This window comes from Eurypyga helias, unplaced genomic scaffold, assembly GCF_000690775.1.
Source record: "Eurypyga helias isolate BGI_N326 unplaced genomic scaffold, ASM69077v1 scaffold32299, whole genome shotgun sequence".
Taxonomy (NCBI): Eukaryota; Metazoa; Chordata; class Aves; order Eurypygiformes; family Eurypygidae; genus Eurypyga; species Eurypyga helias.
The window spans coordinates 21,739-43,848 of record NW_010270755.1 but is presented as its reverse complement, the minus strand read 5'-3'; the positions used below and the strand labels follow the sequence as shown (position 1 = coordinate 43,848).

General features: G+C 36.3%; 1 protein-coding gene across 1 annotated transcript; it reads right to left on the bottom strand.

The window, feature by feature from the left end:
- Positions 1–5,267: 5,267 nt before the first annotated feature.
- Positions 5,268–18,304, bottom strand: LOC104503710 (aromatase). The gene is made up of 9 exons (XM_010158567.1): positions 18,055–18,304; positions 16,513–16,663; positions 13,941–14,095; positions 12,552–12,728; positions 11,756–11,870; positions 9,770–9,884; positions 8,972–9,134; positions 7,329–7,570; positions 5,268–5,584 (listed from the first exon to the last, which is right to left on the bottom strand). The coding sequence occupies exons 1-9, from the start codon at positions 18,197–18,199 to the stop codon at positions 5,333–5,335; spliced, it is 1,515 nt and encodes a 504-aa protein (XP_010156869.1). The 5' UTR covers positions 18,200–18,304; the 3' UTR covers positions 5,268–5,332.
- Between the last annotated feature and the right edge of the window lie 3,806 nt (positions 18,305–22,110).

Sequence of the window (22,110 nt, the reverse complement as noted above, 5' to 3'; positions counted from 1 at the left end):
CTCCATCTACATATCATTTCAGGGTAAGGATAAGTTTATAAAGCATTGAGTGTGATGCTTATCAGCTCTTCTGAAACTGAAGAGGAATTAAATGATGGAAATCCCATGTGAGGTATTTTCATCTCTGATCAGACAGTTTAATGGAGTTGTGCACATTGCTCCAAATATATCCTTTTTTGCAGTTGAGTTGACTGGTCTTGATTTTGACCAGCAGTTATCTAAAGAATAGAGAGTTATTATGAAGACCTACTCAATTCTTGGACTGGTAAGTACATAACTACCGTAGAAGTGTGGTGAGGGTGCATGAAGTATTGGGACCTGCATTACTCCCTGAGGAATCAATACACAAAAATTAACTTTTGTTCAGACTCTGATGTTTCATTAGAGATTCCTGTTGTACTGTGGACCATGGAAGAATGCCATAGAGTCACTAAATTAAGTTAAATTAAATTAACCCAGCAAACAGAGTAAAATATTGTATAAAAATATCACGTTAAGAGAAAGTGAGTTAGTATCATTTTATCAAATTAATTAAGTTAAGCTTAATTATACTTAAAGTACCAGAAGAACCTTACAGTTTTTTGGAAACCATTTTGAAGCTTCCTAAGAAGGGTTCTGTCAATCTTGGTGCCAAATGATACATACAGATTCCACTCAAGTAGACTGGGAGAATGGTTAGTGAAAGGTGGTATTTGAAAATAACGTTCTACTGCCAATAGTAATTGGAATAATGTGAATAAATTCTGTCCACACTATTGGTGGTTAGTTTTCTCTCCACCCCTACACTTTCCGTGACTCTAGAATGACTCTACCTCTTCCTAAAGCAGAGTTTAATAACTGAGTAAGACCACAGGAGTCTATTGGCTCTTAGCTTTTGTGTATCAGCAGGGACTTCGGTAACACATAAAATGTTCTTGTTGCATGAATAAATTTTCTCTGTGTGCCATCTGCTGGACCCTGCTCAGAGTGCGACGTTAACTCATCTTTTCAATTATCTTTGTACCTAAATGAAGTTAACCGCAACTGAAGAAATGTCAGCAGAAATGTGAACAGCATGAGAGCTGTTTATGAAAGCAGTGGGGCTTTTTTTGAGTGATTGTAGTTCACAAGATATAATTCTAAAAAAGACAATTCTGGATGTTTATTTCTAATGTATTGGTGCATTTGAATAGAATTATTGCTACAGTAGGGTAGATCTGTGGAATCAAGTGCTTGTCTATATTGTGGAATTAAAGGTTTGTGTTTGAAAACATTGGACTTGTACCAGTAGGCAAACCCATCACTTTTATAAGTAGATATCATGAAGTTGAAGGCTTACAGTACTAGTAGATAGCTAATGTTGTTTTGAGCCTTAACAGTCATGACCGCTCAAGTCCTGGGTATCTGCCACTTTAAAATGAGCATGTCAGCCACAAATTCCAGTCTCAGATTAGAGGATTTACTTCACCATAGATGAGAAAAGATTTGGCTCAACATATTAACTGTTTTCCTTTATCTAACAGTAACATATTTCATTCTGCTATAAACTTTCAGTAGGGATTTTCTTACAATGTTAAGAATTGAATTTAATGGGATATTAACTGAGGCTGTAACACTGGGTTGTATTGGAGAATGCAGAAAGCGAACAGTCTGATAAAATGGCAATTGTTTATTAGTGTTTAAAAATTACTAATAGAGCTTGTGAAATTCTAGAATAAATGTTTTCACTGTGAGTGCCTCCTGGTCAGGTGGCTGTCTGAAAAATCTATCCATTTGCGGTTATATTCTTGTGATTATGGTTTTTAGTGTGCCGTTTACTACCTCCCAGTTTTCTGTCACTTAGCAAAATAGCCAAATCATCACTTTGAAAGCTTTTGTTTGAAAGTGAAATAAATTAGTTACACAGATACAAGCTGAGTTTGTCATGCCGTCATGGCATGAGTAGAAAGAGATGAAATTTACTTTGAACTATGTAGGCAATTTAGTTATTTGCTTTGTTTGTATTTTATTACTTCAGATACTTTTCTCACACATAGCTGAGCCATTTGTATCGTCAAGCCAAGCTTTCCTCTTACATCCACAAATCCCTGTTGTCCTAAGAATCACAAAACCCCTCTCTCTTCTCCCTTCTTTCAAAGCTTTGATAAAGTGCATTCCTAGGCAAGCAGTCTTGTAGGAACTTAAATTATTTAATCTATTTTTTGCTTTCTTACTGTTATAAAAAATATCTTTGCAGTACTATATCCTCTGAAATCAGTGGGAAATTTGAGTTTAGAACATCCCAAATTTCATCCCTGCATCTACTACTTTAATAATCAATTCATGCGTATGTACACACTCATACATTAAATGCTTTTTTGTGATTCTTAGATTGGGAAGACACAATGAAACATGATTTAAATCTTGGGTTTGTGCATACAACTTTTATTTAATGATTATTTTATTTTCTAACAACATCCACATTCATGTGCTGTGAGCAGCCCATAATCACAGTGATGTATGAAACATAGTCTTCAAGTTTGGTCAATGTTGATGTATTGAACATGAATGGAATAGTCACTTGCTGACAGTAGAATCAATGTGGTTTTAAAAGTCACTTAAATTATTTTTTTACAATCTGTTTTTTACAATGGCATATATACACTGAAAAGATTTAAACTATTTATATCCACATAGCACACTTTGAAACGCTGCTTCACCAATTGCACTTCTCAAACGTATGTAAGTATATGAGGAGGGGATATGACCTTATTGTGCAAATATTCATGCATATAGACTACTGCAGAACAGCCATAGTAAAGATGTGGAGAACTGAGCTCAGATTATCTAATGGCTCAGATTAGCTAACAGGTCAGATTAATTAACAGGTCTATTGTCCAAATGTGGACAAAATTATGTATTGAGGAAATTTGAAGATCAGAAAAACTCTGTGTGAAGCGTATTAGAAATAATATACCAAAATATAATGGGTAGTAATTCTGCAGGTTTGCTTACAAAATTAAAAAATTAAACTGCTTTATTTATTCCACAGAATAATTGTTAATTATGTTTCTAAAATTCCAGCCTACAATTTCAACGATACATTAAAGAAATCAGAGCAGCATGCATTTTCCATATATCTACATGATTTCTTATAATTATTTCAAAATTTGGATGATAAAAGTAATGTATTAATTCCAAAACTGTGAAGAATACTACTCACAGTGAGACCTATAATTACAAGAAGTAAAATCAGAGTAAATTATCACTAAAAATGTTATTGTGTGTGAAATAAGCAAAGATACATACTGTGTTCATATCACTACGTTATCTCATGACTTAAAGTATGTAAGTCCTATTCCTGTACATCTGCAAATGCTCGATTTTGTCTTATTTACTAGTGATATGGGATTGGACTTCATTATGGTCATTTTGGGGAATTAGTAAATGCTATGGAAAAAACTTTTAAAGTAACCCAACTACAATAAATTATTCTGCTTTTAAGTTTGATTTTTTTTTTTAATTACTCTAGAAAATTTACATGCTGTTTTGAGAAATGACCTGAATGTTCAGCTCCTCTTCTTTTCCACCAGTCCCAGCCTGACCTAATTAATTTGCCTTTGGCTGGGACACATAATTATTTGTTGGGTTTATGCAGTTTATGCTACTGGATAGGTGTTCCTCTGCTGGACATGCACCTGAGAGCAGGAGTCTGAGGGAACAGATCAATGAATCTATTTAATTTTAATTAGATTTTATAACCAAGGACATAAGCAATTTTTCTTTATTTCTGTTTATAGTTTAAGTAACTTGGAAGGAAAAGGTTAATATAAAGCCTATTGTACATTGGTTATTTGGCTTTATCAAGGCACTTTATCCAGAAAATCCCTTTCTTTGGGTTACACAGAATGAAAACTCAGGTTTACTGAAAATGGAAAATCTCTGTTATAGAATGTTATTATGCCAAGAAGGTCTTTTTCTTCTTGACCAAACTAGCAACTCATCATGAGGCGGGTAGAGATATCAGTGAATGTCAAGATACTACAGATTCTGAGATAGGTTCATTTGCAACAAGAAATTTTGGGTAGTACGTCACTTTCCTGTTAAGCTACTAAGCTAATTTATAATTAAAATAAAAATCCGTGTCTTCCAAAAAAAAAATTTTCTAGAAATGTGTTTCCTTCAGAACTTTTCTCCTTTGCCACTACAATATCTGAGCATTTACTCAGTGAGACTTGCATCTTACCTTGATTAGATGAGTGAAGGAAAAAAAAAAGTCTACCTCTTGATCCAGTGTTTCTCTTCTTATGCTACTGACTCTCTTTAATCAGTGGGTACGAAACAATATGCCTGAGAGCAGGATACAGCCCAGTGCTCTTTCTAGACAAAAGAAGAGCTATGTGGATAATTGAGAGACTTTCTCCCCTGCTGTGGTATGGGAACATGGGCAGCAACTCCAAATCTTACTCTCTGAAGCAGACTTGAGCAATTAAAACCAGATTGAAACAGGATTTGGTACTGCTTAGGCAGCTTAGAATTTGCACTTCACCAAACTGAGGTGAGGTGGGAAATTTCTTCAGTTAACCAGATCAAGTGGAGCTCACTGTTTCCCCCCACCCTGTGTAATCCTACTGGCAGTGTTTCCTATCCATTACCTTGTTTTCAGCTGCTCATTACTCAGATGCTTGCAGATCCTCTGTAGCAGGATACTGAATTTTAAAAACATAGAACAAGTATCTGTCATAGTACCTAGTACTCTGAAAATTACTACTATCAGTAAAATCTTTCTGACGCTGTAAGTCTTTGGTATCTGTTTAATATGACAGCAAAGCACAATAAAGAAAAATGTTTGAATGACTTCTTGTACAAACATTTTTTATAACTTATATATGTCCTAAATATTTAAAATTGTTTCATAATCTTAAAATCAACTTTACTATTTTTCATTCAGATGTTTTCAAAGGCAGATAATTGGGGCTTTTGAAGTACTTAAATACTTCTAGGTCCCACTTTGGGGAGATGGGGGAAAGAGAACACATGTAGTCCTGGAATTAAACACTCGTCAGGTATGGGATTTTTTGTTAACCCCAAACTTGCACTGTTTGAAAAGCAAGCAAAACTTCATCTGAACTTGATGGTTTTAAAAAGTAGGCAGGAATCCCGCATATAGTGCAGCATCACCTAGAAACAGGAGTATGTTGTAATTTTAGTCTTACTTTATTACACAGAAGTGATGGGCACGACGAGTTGTCATCTGAAGCCGTAGTGATTTGGGGGCAACAAAATGTTTTACTCTATATCTTCACCTGGGAATGATGGGTATTTCGTAGTGGCAGTGGCTGAGAAAGCTCTGTAACTTTAATACTGATCCATTTTAATCACCCTGATTCTTGTTCGGGTTTCTTCTCGGTGTGAAAACCATCTCCAGCAAAGGCTGCCTTTCTATAGGGTGCATGGATAAGTCATTGTTTTTCTGGATATTGTTCAGGCCTCTTCCTTTCATGGTCTGTACTCTGCACCGTCTCAGAAGAGTCACCAGAATTGCTTTCATCATTACCATGGCAATAAACTTTCCTACGCAGCCCCGAGGCCCAAATCCAAATGGTTGGAAATAGCGTGAAGGAACCTGCACAGAATAACAGGAGAAAGAAACGTTAAGACAAATTTTTCTTCATAAAAGTAGCCAAAATTATAATGGAAAGTGGTAGTAAATATATAGGTATTTCAGTCTGCTTATCCTATGAACTACAGGGATTTTACCACAAGTTCTGAAATGGAGTGAAGCTTTCACTCTTTAAAGTTAATTAAAAACTTCTTCAGAAAATATTCATTATGAAACTCATAAATGTCTGAGGTACAGGCTGATGCCATGTCTGAACATAATCATAAAGCCACACACCTACTACGATTGTCATTAAAAAGCTAGTGTTCCTGAGAATTAATTTGTCATAAAATGTAATGTTGAAAATTTTATTTGATATCTAGTAGAGAGAGTGGTGGAGCACTGGAACCGGTTGCCCAGAGAAGCTGTGGATGCCCCGTCCCTGGAAGTGTCCAAGGCCAGGCTGGATGAGGCTTGGAGCAACCTGGTCTAGTGGAAGGTGTCCCTGCCCATGGCAGGGGGTTGGAACTGGATGGGCTTTAAGGTCCCTTCCAACCCAAACCTGTCTGTGATTCTATGAAAATTGTTGTCTTCTCTCCTGTCAAGTAAAAAGTGGAATGGAGGATTCCCAAAACTGTTGAAGAATGCACAGCCCGCTGCTTCTACTTCTGTTGACACTGAATAAATCAGTTACCCCTAACAGTCCCAACAGCATGAATAGTACTGCTAATAGGGTACAAAGGTATGAGTTGCAGGGAAGAAAAAGCAAATCTGGCTATAAATAAATTATTTTTCTTCATCTGTGGAGCTTTCTTTTTTAAGAGATATCTGTGTTCTGACTTCCTATTTAACCCAAGAATAGAGTAGAAAAGGTTGCTTTATATTAATTATCTATGAAAAAGTGTCCTTCTTTTCTCATTTTCAGACTGAAAAAAATTTGAAAACAAAATATTTTTCAAATAAAGTGAGCTGTACTTTTTGAAAAATTATAGGTAAATACAGGGTTTATAATAGAGCAAGTACAGCAGCTGGCAGTACAGCACAATGGCAAATGCACAGCCTGGAAAAATGGAAAAATGTTTAGATTCTAACAATGCCATCTTATAAATAATGGTGTGGATTGCTATTCACTTAGAGAATTGTGTGAAAATTGTGCCTGCTAGAATAATTATGTGGTAATCAGAATGCATCAAGTCAGATAGAAAATGTGTGGTTAAATATTTGGTCAAGGGGGAAATATTTTTAGTAGCAAAATGTACTTATAAAATAAGCAAGAAGTCCATTTTCATAGAAATACTTAGAATGAAAGTAGAGTGTGGCAAAATGGAAACTATTCACAGTGAATAGTTATTGAAATAAACTTAATCACTTTCTCTTCTTGAATTTTCTACAATGACTTTTTTCTTGAGATGTTGTTTTTAATTCTCTGTGTGGAGTTTGCTATGGGTAATCAACCAGCAGTGTAGAAATTTTAACCGGATTTTTTAATGCTCATTTGTCTATTTGTCATACATGAAACTCCTAGACTTTTGTCAGGAAAAAAATGTAGAATTTAGAGGTGTGATTCTGTCTTGAATATTCATATCTTCATAGTCTGCGCAGCTTTAATAATAGTAACAGATTAATAAGCAAGATGGTTAGCTAACTAGGCATTTAGACAAAGGAAAAACGGTGTTATAGTCACAGAACTCTTGATCAAAATAAGAGGAAGATACATTGTCAATAAAAAATACCCAATTTCCTGTAAGAAATAAAATAGAAAACTTACATTTTTCTCAAAATTTTCAAGAGAAAACTCATTTGGCTTTGGGAAGAATTCAAGCTTATGCATACGTCCTATATTAAGAATAATGTTTGTCCCCTTTTTCACAGGATAGCCATCAATTACATCATCTTGTAAAGCTTTTCGCATGATCAAGTCCACAACTGGCTGGTATCTCATACTCTCATAAATGAAATTCTCCACGATTTTTAGGTTGGGCATGTCATCACTCTGTATGTCTCTGTCACCTTGAGCAATAAAAGAGATGGTGAAGAATTGGTTATTAATTTAACAGCTTCATTGTACGAATACCAAAACATTTTGGGAAGATTCTCATTTCCTGAAATGGTAGGAAGGATCCAACAGATTTTATGTAGCCTTACGTATTTGGGAAATCTGGTATATTGTTCATCAGCATAAAACCTTTTTTATTAATTTATGATCTTACTTTGTCTCATTCTGAATACATTAGGAGTCTTTGTTCTGCTTTCTTGTCAATGAAAAAACTCTGAAAGTCCTTCTCTGACTTTTGTATGACTGAGAGCAACAAAATACGACAAAGAAATCTTCTGAGACCTGGCAGAAATGGAATCTGGGAATAGTCTGCAGATGGGAGATAACTTTGTGAGGACCTTACATTTTCGCCATGTTTGGCTCAATGTACACTAAGTCCCGCTGTGGCCTGGCTCTTTCAGTTACGCTGAGTAACTTCCAGCTTGGTTCCATCAGCAGCAGCGCCACGACGTACTGCCAGTGGGAACCTTACTTTAACTTTCAGGCCACGAGCAGTTCAAGAAGAGCTGACTGCTGCAATTGCAGGTTTTCAAGAGAAAAGGCGGCTTTGCTACTCCAGTTGGTCCTTTGCTTAAGGAAAAGCCAACATTCTGCTGCCTTAGAAATCTTGGCTATCAGAAAGGAAGAGGGAGGATGAGTACTCAACTCTCATGAGGACGATAAAATAAGGTTTATTAGAAGCACCCTAGAAAAAGGAGTGAGGGACTTGTTATACACTTTCCAGTGTTTAACTGACCAGAAGTAAATATTGAGTACGGCTGGATGAAATTACTTTCCTACGTTAATTCAGTGTCAGGATTTGAATAAAGCCTAGAGAAAGGGAAGAATACAAATTTGGAATATATTGTTTGTGTTTTGAATGTTTAGTAATTAGCACTTAAAGAGACCAGTTTCATATCAAAATAGATGACAGCAGATATTATTTTGATTTTCTCCAATCTTTCCCTTCTGCAGTCTTAGGTTCCATATATGTAGAGTGAAATATTGGTGATTAGAAGGGTTTGAAATGAGCGTACCCTTTTGCTATTTCAAGGTAGATGGAAAATAACGTCAATGGAACTTTGAGGTGAGTGCCCGTTTGCACTGCTGTTGCTGAAGAGTGAATATAGTGAATTCTTTCCAAGAGCTTGTCAGTTCCGGTGATTCCAATTTGAATTTCTCTTACAGATAGCTCATGTTCTTTCATTTGATCTTGAATAAAATCTTTTACATATAATGGTAGTTCGTATACTTTACAGCAAATGCTTCTGTTAGAAGAAAATACTTAGAATTTTCAGCCTTTGAATAATTGAAATTAGATCACTGCTGAAGGAAAATTATATTCCTGTATCACTGACTTTGCAGCTCCTGCTTACCCATAACGGTTTCAATTTCTCTCATCATCTCCTCTTCCACTGCGGGGTGCTCTGCAATCAGTATTAGCATAAAGAAGAGAGTCACAGAGAGAGTGTCAGGAGCAGCAATCATCATCTCCAGCACACACTGATTCACATTCTCGGCAGTCAGATCCCCTCTGTTCTGAAAAAAAAATGGACATTTTGGGGAAAATGTTGATTGCTGACCGTTGATGCCAACAGAGGGCCTATAGCCGTAGAATGGGAAGAACGTAGAAGATCTGCTTTAAACAAAAGTAAAAATCTTGACATTCTTTCTATCTCATACATTAATTTTTTATTTGCGTGTCTTTCACAGAAAACTCATTTTTTGATGGTGTGTATTGTATTACAGAAAAGCAAGAGTTTGTTCTTAGCTCCGATTCTGATTTGGTTTATTGCCTTTCCTCACAGAGTTTGTGAGCTGTCATTGTTCAGGTTAGGATTTCCATAGCATTTGAAGCCTTTGCAAACAAAAGGCAATACATCAAGCTAAAACACAGGGGTTAGGGAAAGACTGGAGGACATTTGAGGATAGATTAATGAGTTTCAAGGATGTTGTTTAAGCTATGAAAGAAATCAAACAAGCACCTTTTCACAAAAATGCAGCAATTCATTTTAAGGATATTAGGGTTTCTTCAGAACCAGCTAATATCTATCCCTTTATGATGATGTGACTTTTGGATAGATTCATGAGGTTTAAGTTGCAAAGCCTGTGTTGTTATGACAGGAGAATGTGAGAAAAATCAGTTGGGCGTATTTTGAGTACATTGCTGATACCTGTGCAAAAATCAACTGGGAGGCAAAATCCATGTGTTCATCCAACTTTTCAACAGTGGAGAGCTGTTGCCGTTTCTGTTCTATTAAGATTTCCATTGCTCCTTTCAGATCCTTGCTGAAAACAGATAAAATCCAACATATTGATTGGTATCTGCAAACTTTTAGTATATGCTAGGATATGATTAGAAACATAGAGATTATAGCAATAAAAACTTCTAGGAATGGCAGAAATTCATTATTCCTAAGAGTGGTTATATAGTTCTCTGCTTAAGCAATAGTACTAAAGAATGGTGTATTATTATTTCTTGTTAAATAATAAATAGATTGGACTGAAGTATTATTCTCTTCTTATAGGATAGACTGAAAAGGATGAAAATATGTCTGTATATCTTATTAATGAGTAGAGCTTTTAAAGATTTAGTAACTCTTCCAAAGAATTTGGTTATTTCCTTCTGGTTTATGCTGTATTTTATCAGAGAATAAAATGAACTTGGAGAACATGAGGGATAATTGTTAGAAAAATTTACATAAATGTTAGAAAAATTGTACTGTCTTGAAGGTAGAGTTCATCTAGATTTTTCACATTTAAATAGTCAGTAGTACTGTGTCAGCAGTTTGAATTTCAGTGGTGGAAAAAAGCAAAATCCAACAGTTTTTATAATTTTATTTGGGATTTTCAATACATTTGAGGGCAATTTTATTTTTTTTTAAAGTATTTTGAAAAGTTTTGGAATGAAATTCTCAGGCTTTATAGTTACTTGTTATTGTTGGGATAGAAAAATTCACTAGGTTTGTAGGCGTAAATGTGTTTAAAACTTAAACCCTGGTAAAGTTCTCATTATTCATAACATTTTTCTAATGTATTAGGAATAGCCAATGTCCTTTTTGCCAACTCTATCAGAAGGTGTCAGAAGTCATCATGTCCCGTGGTGGTGATTTGCATTGCTTTAAGTCCAGCAATCATCATCTTTTTTTTTTTTTTTCCCCCCTGTAGAAATTTATTAATAAATCCATTTTAATGGGATTGCTTTTGAAATATCAATATTTGCCTGCAGGGGCCTTCTATTAATGACTGGATCATGACAGTTAGAATCACAGGATAAAGCACTAATCAGTGTCATAATAAACCTAGCTATGGTAGAGATGGTAAATTTTGTCTCTATTTATAAGAATTGTCAATCACTTTAGATGAACTTCTGTCTTTCCCTTAAAGCCTTTATGTAGCACTATCAAAACAATTCATTACACATGCATTTACGTAGTATTTTCTCTCACTAGATGGAATCCAAATCCAAAATGACCAAACTGCTTTCCAGTCCTTTTTAATAGCTAGTCTTCTTTTGGCAGAAGATTGCAAATGAGATCATAAAAATAGAAGAGGCATTTGTATTTTTGCAAAGATGAAGATGGCATAACATTTTTGTTCCTTATTTAGGAACAAAACCCCACCTTTGAAATGGATTATCATGCTGAGCACCAAGTTTTAACTCAAAAATGACTTGTTGACTCAAAAATACATATTGAGGACACCAATAAACAGGACCATTCTCAGGACTAGCTCTTCTGGGACAGTGCCATGAATGTAGTTGGGTTTCCTTTTTCTAATGAACTGTAACCTACTATTTGACCTTCCTTGAGTAGGTAGCAAATGTGACTTCACCCCATATGATGGCTTTTCCTTGTTTGTTTGAACTGAACCAAGGTTTTCAGTTTAGTTTCACATTTGAGCTAGCACAAACTAGTATTTTGGTGAGTAAACTAGGACTGGATAGCCAGGAGCTTTCGATGATCCCCTGAGGTCAGCCACTTGTAGCATCAGTGGCAAACCTTGTTCTGTTGCTATCTTGGATCTGCAGAGAGGTGACTTTGGCCAGCCACTTTTGCAAGTTTCACGATTTATTTTCTAAAAGGCAGAGGAAAATATCAAGGAAGATCTTAGAAAGAATGAATGTTATGCGAATGGCTTGTAAAACTGTTGATACTTACACGGCCTCTTCGTATTTCTTGCACAGCCAAGAAATCTTAAAAAAGATGTCGGGCTTTAATAAAAGTGCTTGCCAAGCGTCAAAGTAGTTCTGAATCTTAAGTACAATGGCATGTTCTGAAAATAAACATGAGCAAAAAGCAGTATAAAATATAAATCTCAATAGTCAAATAACACAAATGCTTCAGAAAAATTAATAATAATGTTCCCTACTCTAAGTTCACAGGCATTTGATAAACAATTTAATATGTGGTAGATAGCACTCAGAAACCTTCGTAGTACACTGTAGAAAATCTCCGTAAAACCTGTTGGTGGCTAGCTAAAAGGATGGCAGTGTGTCAACCAGAGCCAAATAGTCTCCCACAGGAGAGCAGAAGCAGAACCCTTACAGCATATTGAAATGGGATAATTTGTACATCATGATGATGTTATTTCTGTCATATGGTTTTGAGGATGAATAAATCACAGAAATTGTCAGGTGAACCTTTCAAGCAACCATTTAGTCTGGCGGAAAGATTTCTGATTCTTACACACATATAATATTGGGATTGTACCAACTCCGTGAATAAGAATTAAATAATACTGTTTATTAAGGCATGATAAGTTAATGTATATTTTTTTGTCATAAAAAATTCTCTTCTATGAACTAAAAATTCATAAATATTTCAGTTAATTATATGGAGATATGAGTCTATTCTTGCTGTTTTCTGAAACAAAATTGCTGAGTGATGTCAAACAGTTTTTGTTGGACAAGCAGTTTAAATCCATCATAAGGTATAAAAATAAAGCTGTTAGTACCATCCAGAGGTATCCCGAGAAAAAGCTTGTTAGATGTGTCAAGCATGATCCGTCTCATAAGATTCAGCACATTGATGTTTCCTACTTCAGTCGTTACTTCCTCAAGTTTGTCCAGGTGATCGATCGTTGATTCAACACAAATCGCTATCATACGCACAAGACCAGGACCAGACAGAGCTGAAATATATGTGCAAAATGATCAAAAGATTAACTTTCATACCTTTATTTATAACTTAGCAATTGGCGATAATGGTGTCAGTAAGATGTAAAACGTGATTATGTGAGAGACTGGGAGTTTCTGAAAATGTGAACTCCTGGGTGCTCTTCCTTAGCATGTTAGATCTGCAGCAAGCTGCTGGCACCCTGTAAGGTTGCTGTAGGCATACTGAAGCCTGGCAGCATGCTGTGTGTAAGCCTCCCCTGGTCTGTCCACCTATGAACAGATTGGTGTCATGACAGATTTATTGCCTTTTCAAAATACGAGAGCAACCAAAAGCAGTGCTGGGTTCATTGCGATGTAATTCAGGGGGTTTTGATAGGCTCCAGCTGGAATGGATTCAGATCATTTTTGAATGACTTTGGAAATCTTGCCCTAAGTACTCTATTCCAATTGCTTTGCCATAGAAGAATTGCTGTGAGGACATTATTTGTATCTAAAATATATACCTGGGATCACTGTCATGAACTACATGAGTCTCAGCTGGTGAGAACCTTTTGTGAACTGTGGAGCTTGCAGAATAACGAGTGTGGCAGTTTTGTTATGAAGGCTCTAAGGTTAATGGAAGTAGCTATTTGTAACAATACACAAATGCTGAAAATCTTCAGTTTGTGGAATGAGGGTGAATTAAAAAATGGCACACTCATAAACCAGTAACACTGCAGTTTATTTATATAATTTTCTATTTCAACCTAGAAATATTAATTACTTCACTCTTTCTGTTACCACATTGATTCCTAGCATACTAGAGGAATATGAGATTAATAAATTGTTCTGCTGTGCTTTTTTTAATTAATTAGAAGAAAACAGAAGAGTCTCTGAACTAAGTGGAGGCCAGGATAGGAGCAGCCAACTAAATTTATGGAAGTGCCAGCTGAGCTAATGTAAATGCTGGACTTGAAATGTGAAAACATTTTAAAATATGGCTTGCGGGCATCACTTAGCTTTGTTTTAATTGGATGAGATTAAGAATCTGCTAAACTACTTCAGGACGATTTCAAACAGCATACCAAGTAGGCTAAGTGTGAAAGAACATGTGCAACAAAACAACTCTATGGGATATATGAAGAGAACTAGTTGCTGTTTGTCCTTTGCACCCTTAAATTACAGAATTTGAGGAAAGATAGACTGTGTGCTACAGCGGGGCAGTGTATTAATGCACCCTGATTTACCTTTGGTGAAAAAGGGCCGAATTGCTTTCCAGTGTGCGGGGTTGTTATTAAATATGATCCCGTTTTCATACATGCCAATGCACTGTAATCCAAGCTTGCTCCCGAATCGAGAAACATAATGCCAGTGTTTCATTACATGGAACACACTCGAGGATCTGGGAAAGAAACGGGGGAAGAGAAAAGCCCAAAACAAAATTACTGTTTTATAGACTGTACACAGAATTTTTATTCTACCATTTTATAGTTGCTCTGAAGCGCTGACTTGAATTCTCAATTTAGCAGAAGTACAATATTTCAGAACATGAGGGTTAAAATATTTGACAGTTGATAATTTCATCATGATGTGTATTTAATTACAGCTCTACTTTTGTAGCTGTTTTGTCATTCCCAGACACATACAGAAAGCATAAATATACATTATGCCTTAATGTATATTTATGTGCATTATGTAGCACCATTATATGATGATATGTGTGGGATTAACATTCTTAAGTAGACATGTTAGAGAAATCTGTGAGATTGATATATATATATATATAAAAAAATATCTTTAGAGTTGACAAGGTTTCTTTCCACCTGCTGGCAAACAGGTTGTGACCAGCATTATTGCTTTAAGATGTAATTTCCTTTAGAGGGAGCTAGCATTTTAGAAATGTTGATGTGATGAAAACCTGATCAAATGAAATCCAACCAGAAGAAAGAAAATCAGAGCAGGCACTGAAATGGAATGATAGTCTATCTTTACCATGTAGCATACTCGGTCTGGGATAACCAAATCCCAGACTCCTTACACGCGTTTGTTTATTTTTCAGTCAGGCAAGGTAATGGGGACTTTTGCTATCGACTCCAGGAGTGCTGGGTTTTCACCATAGTTTTGCATGAGCAGAGTTAAAGTTAACACTGAGATGCTATGTGGCACAAATAGACAAACATGGATCAAGGATTGGAGTAAAACAAGGGAGGAGGAGCATGTCTGCTGGTCCAACCTTCCAAGAAACTCAGTATATTTTCTCTTTCCTACACTACCCCACATCTGCTCTCTTTTTCTAATTTCCTTAAAGTTTTTTCTGCACTTTAAGGAACATTATCTGTATTTTCATGAACCTGAAAAGATGGTCCTGAATTAGGACAGCTGTCCCCAGGAATGGAAATATGCGGTCAGCTCATTTTGCTTCCTTCCATTCCACACACCTACACAGGAGACACATTAATAATGTTTTAAGGAAGGACTTTACATCTGACTTGCATAAGCAGATTTTCCTTATGAAACTATTTAATGAAGTCCTCCAGAAGACATCTGTTGTAACCAAGACTCCAAGTCCTTCTCTCTGTGCATTATCATCTCAGTATGATTAGATCTGATGGTAAAAATTGATGATGTCGGTGGAAATAACCTGAATTCTGCAAAATTATGCTATGTTTAGTTCTGCAGTGAATTAATGATCCGTTGAAAACTTTATTCTACATTTTCTCACTCTACATCATTATATAGATTCTATGATTCTAAGATTATTGTTTTTAAAAACAGTTAAATTTTAGTTCTCTATGTATTGTCAGTGCTTTTAAGCAAAATATGTCTGAAGTGATGCATTAACTGTAGATGCAGCTGTGGTGATGTTTATCAGCACTCCTGATTTGTTTCTGAGGAATTGGTAGTACAGAAAGTGGAAGACAGCAGTAAGAGTTCACAGCATTTTACATTATAGCACATTAGTTGATGTTTATACCACCCATGCAGGGTAAATGTAAGTGGTTTTCCTGTTGTGATTACCTCTTTTTACAGAGGTAAAACCAGACAGAGATGAAGCTGACTTGGCTTCACATGGCAAATCCTGTGACAGTCCTCTGTGTTGTATTTCAAAGCTTTTTACATAAGAAAAGTTGATTATGGATTGTTTGATATTGCTGGTAAGGAAGTGGTTTCTTTATGAGTTTTGCATGGTAAACTTTTTACTATTTTTCATGACAAAACTCATAAACATCCAGAAGACCCAACGTAAGAAGAAAGCAACAATCCACTGGACGTAATAAAATGAGTGTGGTTTAGCATCATGTTTAATACTGTGTATAATCAAAGTCTATGAGTCATCCCATTAATTGGAGTGGAATTACTCATAATCCTATAGCACCGCATTTGCTCAATTAACTTGCTGGATTGGAGCCATAATCTTCAAGAATTACTCCTATTTTAAGGAGATAGTTAAGAACACAGGAAACTAAAATTTTACCTAATCCTGCATTGCAGTCAGTCTAGGTTCCTGTATCATACGTAATCCTAATATAAAATGGAATAGTAAAAGTGGCAATAAACATTTTTCAGGACTGGACCACAGTGCTTAATCTTCCTTTCCACGAAGAAAGTAAGAGAATTCATATAGGCTTCAGTCACAGAGTGTTTAAAGAAACAAAAGATTAGACAAAGGTCTGTGAACAGCAGGAAGTAAAAGGCTTATGTTAGCATAATTTTTGAAAGTAACAACTTCAATTCTACTTTAGAAAAAGAAGTAGCAAGGAGGTTGTAAATATATGAAAAAGGTCTTCATATTATTAAGGTTAGAAAATAAGGATTTACTTGCTAATTATAAATGTTTCTTCACCGCTGATCCAAACTCTCACAAATTCTCCATATGTCTTATTGTAGTAGTTGCAGGCATTACCTACTCCCATCCAGAGAAATCTCCCATGTGAAATAAGGGGACCGATTCCCATACAGTATCCTGGTCCTAAGATACAAGATAAGAGAAGTTTGATGTCAGCAGTGCTCCCTGACAAGAATATACCACTGACCAACACCCTTTTTGTGTTGAAGTGGCATAGTAACACCTACAAAAGTCAATATCCTTTTGACGTATGTAAATGTAATTAATTACATTTCTCAAAGTCATTAATGTTAGGGTGAGAAAACATATTTAAAGGAGAAGGTACTTTACTGCTTTGAACCTACGAAAATATGCTTAAGTAGGAGCTAAGAATGGATTAATAAACCAACATTAAGATTGGATTAATAAGTCACCACAGGTCTCAACTAAATCCTTCTACAGTAATTCAGCACCAAATTTCCCCTCTTAGAACAAAACGGAGAAAGTAGAGAAAGCAGGAGAGAATTTGCCTTTAATTACATTTAAAAGGAAGTTTCCTTTTTCAGGAAAAGCTTCATTTGTCCCTTTTATCTGTAAAACAAATCTAACTCCATAAACCAAAACAAATTAGGTACTTACAAAACTTTTATATACTGCTTAAAAATGTAGAAGTTGCTTACAGCTCCACCATTTACTGATAGAATTGCAAGAACCCAAATTATTTAAATACCTGTCAACTCCAAGCATATGAATTTAGTCCTGTCTTGTTGAACCAATCAAGCATTCAGATAGAAAGCATAACCTTCTGTGAATGCTTTCCCCTTTTCTCTAACTTGCAAAGAGTTTTAGCACATCGAAGGATGCTTGGCGAGGATCTTTGCTCAGAATTTCATTCAGGTGTCAGTGCCTTGGTTTAGAATTATTCCTGGCGTAGACCTTTGTGAGGTGTGTGTGCTGCCCTCCTCCGTGCAGTAGGTCGTTGTATTGCGTCTGATGAAAAACAGGCTGAGTCAGCAACATCTGCCATAAGCCCCCAAAACATTACTGAAGGGGCCCTCTGAAAAGGAAACCGCTTGATGTTGTTCTGTTCTGGAGGGTCTTCAGTGCCAAACGTGGAAAGAAAAATTGATAATCTCCTAAAATCTGAATCGTATTTTGTTTCTAGTAAAGGCAGTTTAGAAAACTTTAAATTAAAACATGTAAAAAGTAGAAGTTTATAATGCATATGAAGTTTTGAACACCTAGAGTTTCTAAAATGGTATTGTATCTTTCTAGCATATACGTAATAGAGCAGAAAACTAAATTTAATATATTTATATAGCCAAGCCAGGTATACTATGGAAACTCTAAGGTTAAATAGAGCCTGATTTCTTTTGCCAGTTATTTTAAAAAGCTGTATTATTAAAACTGACTCTTGGTAAATTTTGTCAGCATACAATCATTATTCAGCATCGCTCTCTTACTTAAATTACACAAACAACCAAAAAAATAATCTGACAGCTTTTTAGGTGATACTGGAGCTAAGGTTACCTTACCTGGTATTGATGAAGTCTCCTCATAATTCCATATGAGAAACAGAAAGCACATGAGAATGAGTAGGGGGACTGTGGCCACTGGCATCGCATCTGGTACTAGGCTGGTGATGTTGTAGTGCATTGGATTCAGAGTTTCCAGTACCATCTTTTCCAAGACTCTGCTTTGCTTTAGAGAGAGAGAAAGGGGAGAAAAGCAGAGTGTTTCAAAGCTCAAAGATACATTCAGTTGTGCTTGGTACCTCTCAACCCCTTTGTAAGTCTTGTAAATGAGCAAATTAGCTCTTGGGGTACCTTTATTTTATGAGAGTGACTGCCTGGACTGCTTGCCAGGACAAGCTGCATCACAAGTCAAAACAGACATGCAGCAGACACTCTTTTTGCTTGGAAATAACAAAGCTTTTCCGACCTTGATATTGAAGCATAGTTTTGGGTACTTTGGCTGACAGACCTCTTATCTCTGATATTGTCTTGGCTGGCCAAAGCTGAGGTTTACTCCTTGCAAATTTTTAACCAAAACACAAGAAATTAAACTTTCAGCACATGTGGAAGCATTGAATGTGTTCGCTTACAAGCTTTTATCTCTCTTAATTAGCCTTTTTCAATCCTGCATGCCTGTAGTGCCAAAGTCCTTGAATTTCCAGAACAAGACGGTGGTTTTTCACGATGCAGATAGAGTGTACTCCGGGGGTTTGTTTGTAACAACGTATTATGGCTTTTTTAATTGTCAACCTTTCAGTGTAGTATAATGCATTGTATTTCTTTATGGTGCTTTGAAAAACAGAACACGTGCCATACCAGCCGGGATCAGGGATTGTCTGGTACCGTATTTTTCCTCAGGCAGTTAACCCCCCTTGGCACAAGAAAGAAAAACCAAGCAAACGGACAGGTCTGTTATCCACAGGGGGGAGTAGAAGGACCCCTTTGAAGTTGTTTTGCATGTTTTTGACTTTAAGACAGATGATTGTACCTGAGAAGGAAAATATTATTCTAGGAATGAGAAGTCTCATAACCACAGATGATACTGCTTGCATCTGCACAGTAACATTAATTAAACACCTTCTTAATCTCGCTCTGACAATAATTACAAATAGATTTGCTTTGTTCCTTCCTGCAACAGTATTTCAAAACCGAAGGATGTGTTTACTTAATATGAAGCTTTTTGTTTCTGTTTGCTTTCAGCAAGTGCTTTCTTGTTTATCTTGTGCTTTGGTCTCACGCTGCAGAAGAAAGTACAACTTTCTTTGTAATAACTGTCAGTACTGCAATGATATTAAACTAAGTCAAGAATGTGATAGATGCTTTCTAGAAAATTGGTGTTTATGGTTGAAGTAGAAAATGTATAGAGTACAGGCAAAACCCTGGGGAGAAAGGAGCAAGCAGTGGCTCAAAACCTCTCAGGTTCATGCGGTGCTCCAGTATTTTGGATGATTGCTGTGCAAGGCTTCTGGTACGGTTGTGACCCAAAATGACCGTGAGCCCGTACGCCAGGCGAGCTCTCAGAAACACGCATGCATTCCAACAGCTAGCGGTACGCCTCTCGTGATAGGTACAGGGACACTCTCACATCCTGTACACGTTCAGCTGTTGTACTCTCTTGCACGTTGCGAGAAACATTTTTGTAGTCGCAAACATTTCGTATCACAAAATGGTATTAGTTTCACTGCTGTACTGTTGCACGCTCATGGTGTTTGCTCAGTACAAATAAAAATGCTACCTTTAAACTTCCTTCTGTACTATTCTTTACCACACTAAAACCAGGCCTGTATATATGTAAATACTTGTATAATAGCTTCATTCCCTTTCACTATATGAGCTCACAGCATTACAGAAGGAAATAACTACACTTAGGGTATATAGTTTCACTTTTTTGTTGCTTTCTCTCTGGATCTGGATGAACTTCATCTTTATACTCCATTGCCACACATGTGGCTCTGATGTTCGTTGTTTTTTGTTGGCTTTTTTGCCATCTCCAAGACATTCTGGTGTGGCTGTACAGTAGTTTCTCTGCCTCGTATTCCCTATGAAGAGAAGTATGTAGGTGGTTATATATTTGGGTGGTATGAAATAAACACACCAATATGTACAAATGTGCATCTATAAATAGTGTATCTGTAGGTTTAGCCCTGCTAGAATTCCAGGTGCTGGTATGTTTGCATGGTGTACTTTGCAAGCATGAATCTCCCCCTTTTATAAAAATCAGCCCTGAGTTTTGATCTTGCTCGGTTCTTAGGTGCTCACAGCTAAAGCTTATCTTTGTACTGACAGAGAAATGGAAGCAGGATATATACAGATTGTAATGAATTGGGGGTTGGGTTACCCCACATAATTTTATGTGTTTTTTATAGTAAAAGAAGAAAATCTTTTTTTGCTATGATATCATATCAAATACATCGGTGTGCACCTTGCTGTTAGATTTATAATTTTTATATCCTGAATTATGCTCTCATGGAGATAAAAGGTATTAAAGGCACTGGATTAAATTTGAATCCTTCTTATACTCCTGAACTGATTTGAAGCAGTCTTATTTGTAGCCAAAGTGGCTCCTTAAGCTCTTAAACATTGACATTTCTTATACTGAGAAGTTCTTTGCCTCATTTCAATGAGTATGATCCAAGCAGACTTTCAGGGTTTGCATTTCTAAGGTTTTATGGTTTGTGGGTTTGTTTGGGTGTTTTTAATTGCAAAAGCCAACTGGACCATTAAAAACATTGACCTTAAAAATATTTCAGCTGAACTACTTCATCCTGCTTGTACCTGTTGTATTTTTTAAGAACTGTCCATGAGGGAAATCATTCCTGATTAAAAACTCAGCCAAGTGAATTTTGTCAGTATTCGCTGAACGGGCTGAAGAAGATCAGAAATAGAACAAAGGTAGAGTTGCTATTGCCCATGAAAGAAGCTTTTACTGTTCATACTCATTTTGTCTTGAAGTCTCCTATAGGTAATTTTCCTTTCCTTGCAGGTGGTTGAGGTATGTTGTCTGATCAGAGGGATTTGTTGGTTCTGATCGTTACATGTATGGAAGAGAGGGGACAGGGATGGGGCAAGAAAGCTTTTAAAATCAAAGAGTGGGGGGAAAGAGACTTAGAAAAACCAGCTGCTTTAGTGGCAAAATAGATGTGTGTGTGCAGGCTGCCTGAGCTGACAATAATTGTGGATCCTAACAGCTGGGAAATCATCTGTCAGCAGAGGGTCCTTCAGGTTGCTGATCTTTAAACCTTGACTATAAAGCACTGTGAGAAAACTCTAGGTTCAGTTAAACCTTTTCTTGCAAAAGGTGATGAATGATGACAGAGTCCACAGTAAAGAAAAAAGTCCGTATGTTTAAAGGACAACTGTGGTGACCTCTTTTACTTCATTTAGAGCTTTGTATTAATGACTGTATCAGTAAAAGAGCAAATTATGTATCATATTATAGAATTGGAGCTGACAATGTTGGTAATTTTCAGGAGCTCATAAAACTGCCTGAAAACCCTTGAAGGAAACATTCTTGAGTGCTGGAATTCTTTCCTCTGTAGGAAAACAATTTCCTCTCTGTTCAGGAGAGACATGGGGGAAAAAAATATCTGCTACTTGTTAAAAATCTCCAAAAGTTAGTGACCAGTATTAGGAAAACTAGTTGAATTTTCATGGAACCTATTGTAAGAACTCCTAAGAATCTACCTTTCATTACATGGTGAAATTCCTTTTAAAGAATTACTTAATTTGAAGTGGATGATTATCACTCAGTGTACAGCACGTGTCACATTGATAGAGGAATTATCTCGTTCCATTGAAAGTCTGTGGGTTTGAAGCTGAGAACACATCAAAAGACTGTTTTTAAACTTGAGAGTGTTTACCATTCCCTGTAAACTGAGCTGCAAATTATTCTGTAAGCATCAGAGTGCACGTTTATTTAGCATCACCCTGGAAATTGCTCCCTGGAATTCTGTGGTCTCTTCTAACGCTGTAATTATCTCGGGATGCGATGGGGATGTAATGGAGAGATTTTCATCACAACTTATTGGTCATCTGATATTGAGTTACTCTTGTGAAATTCTTTGTCTTTGATTATAG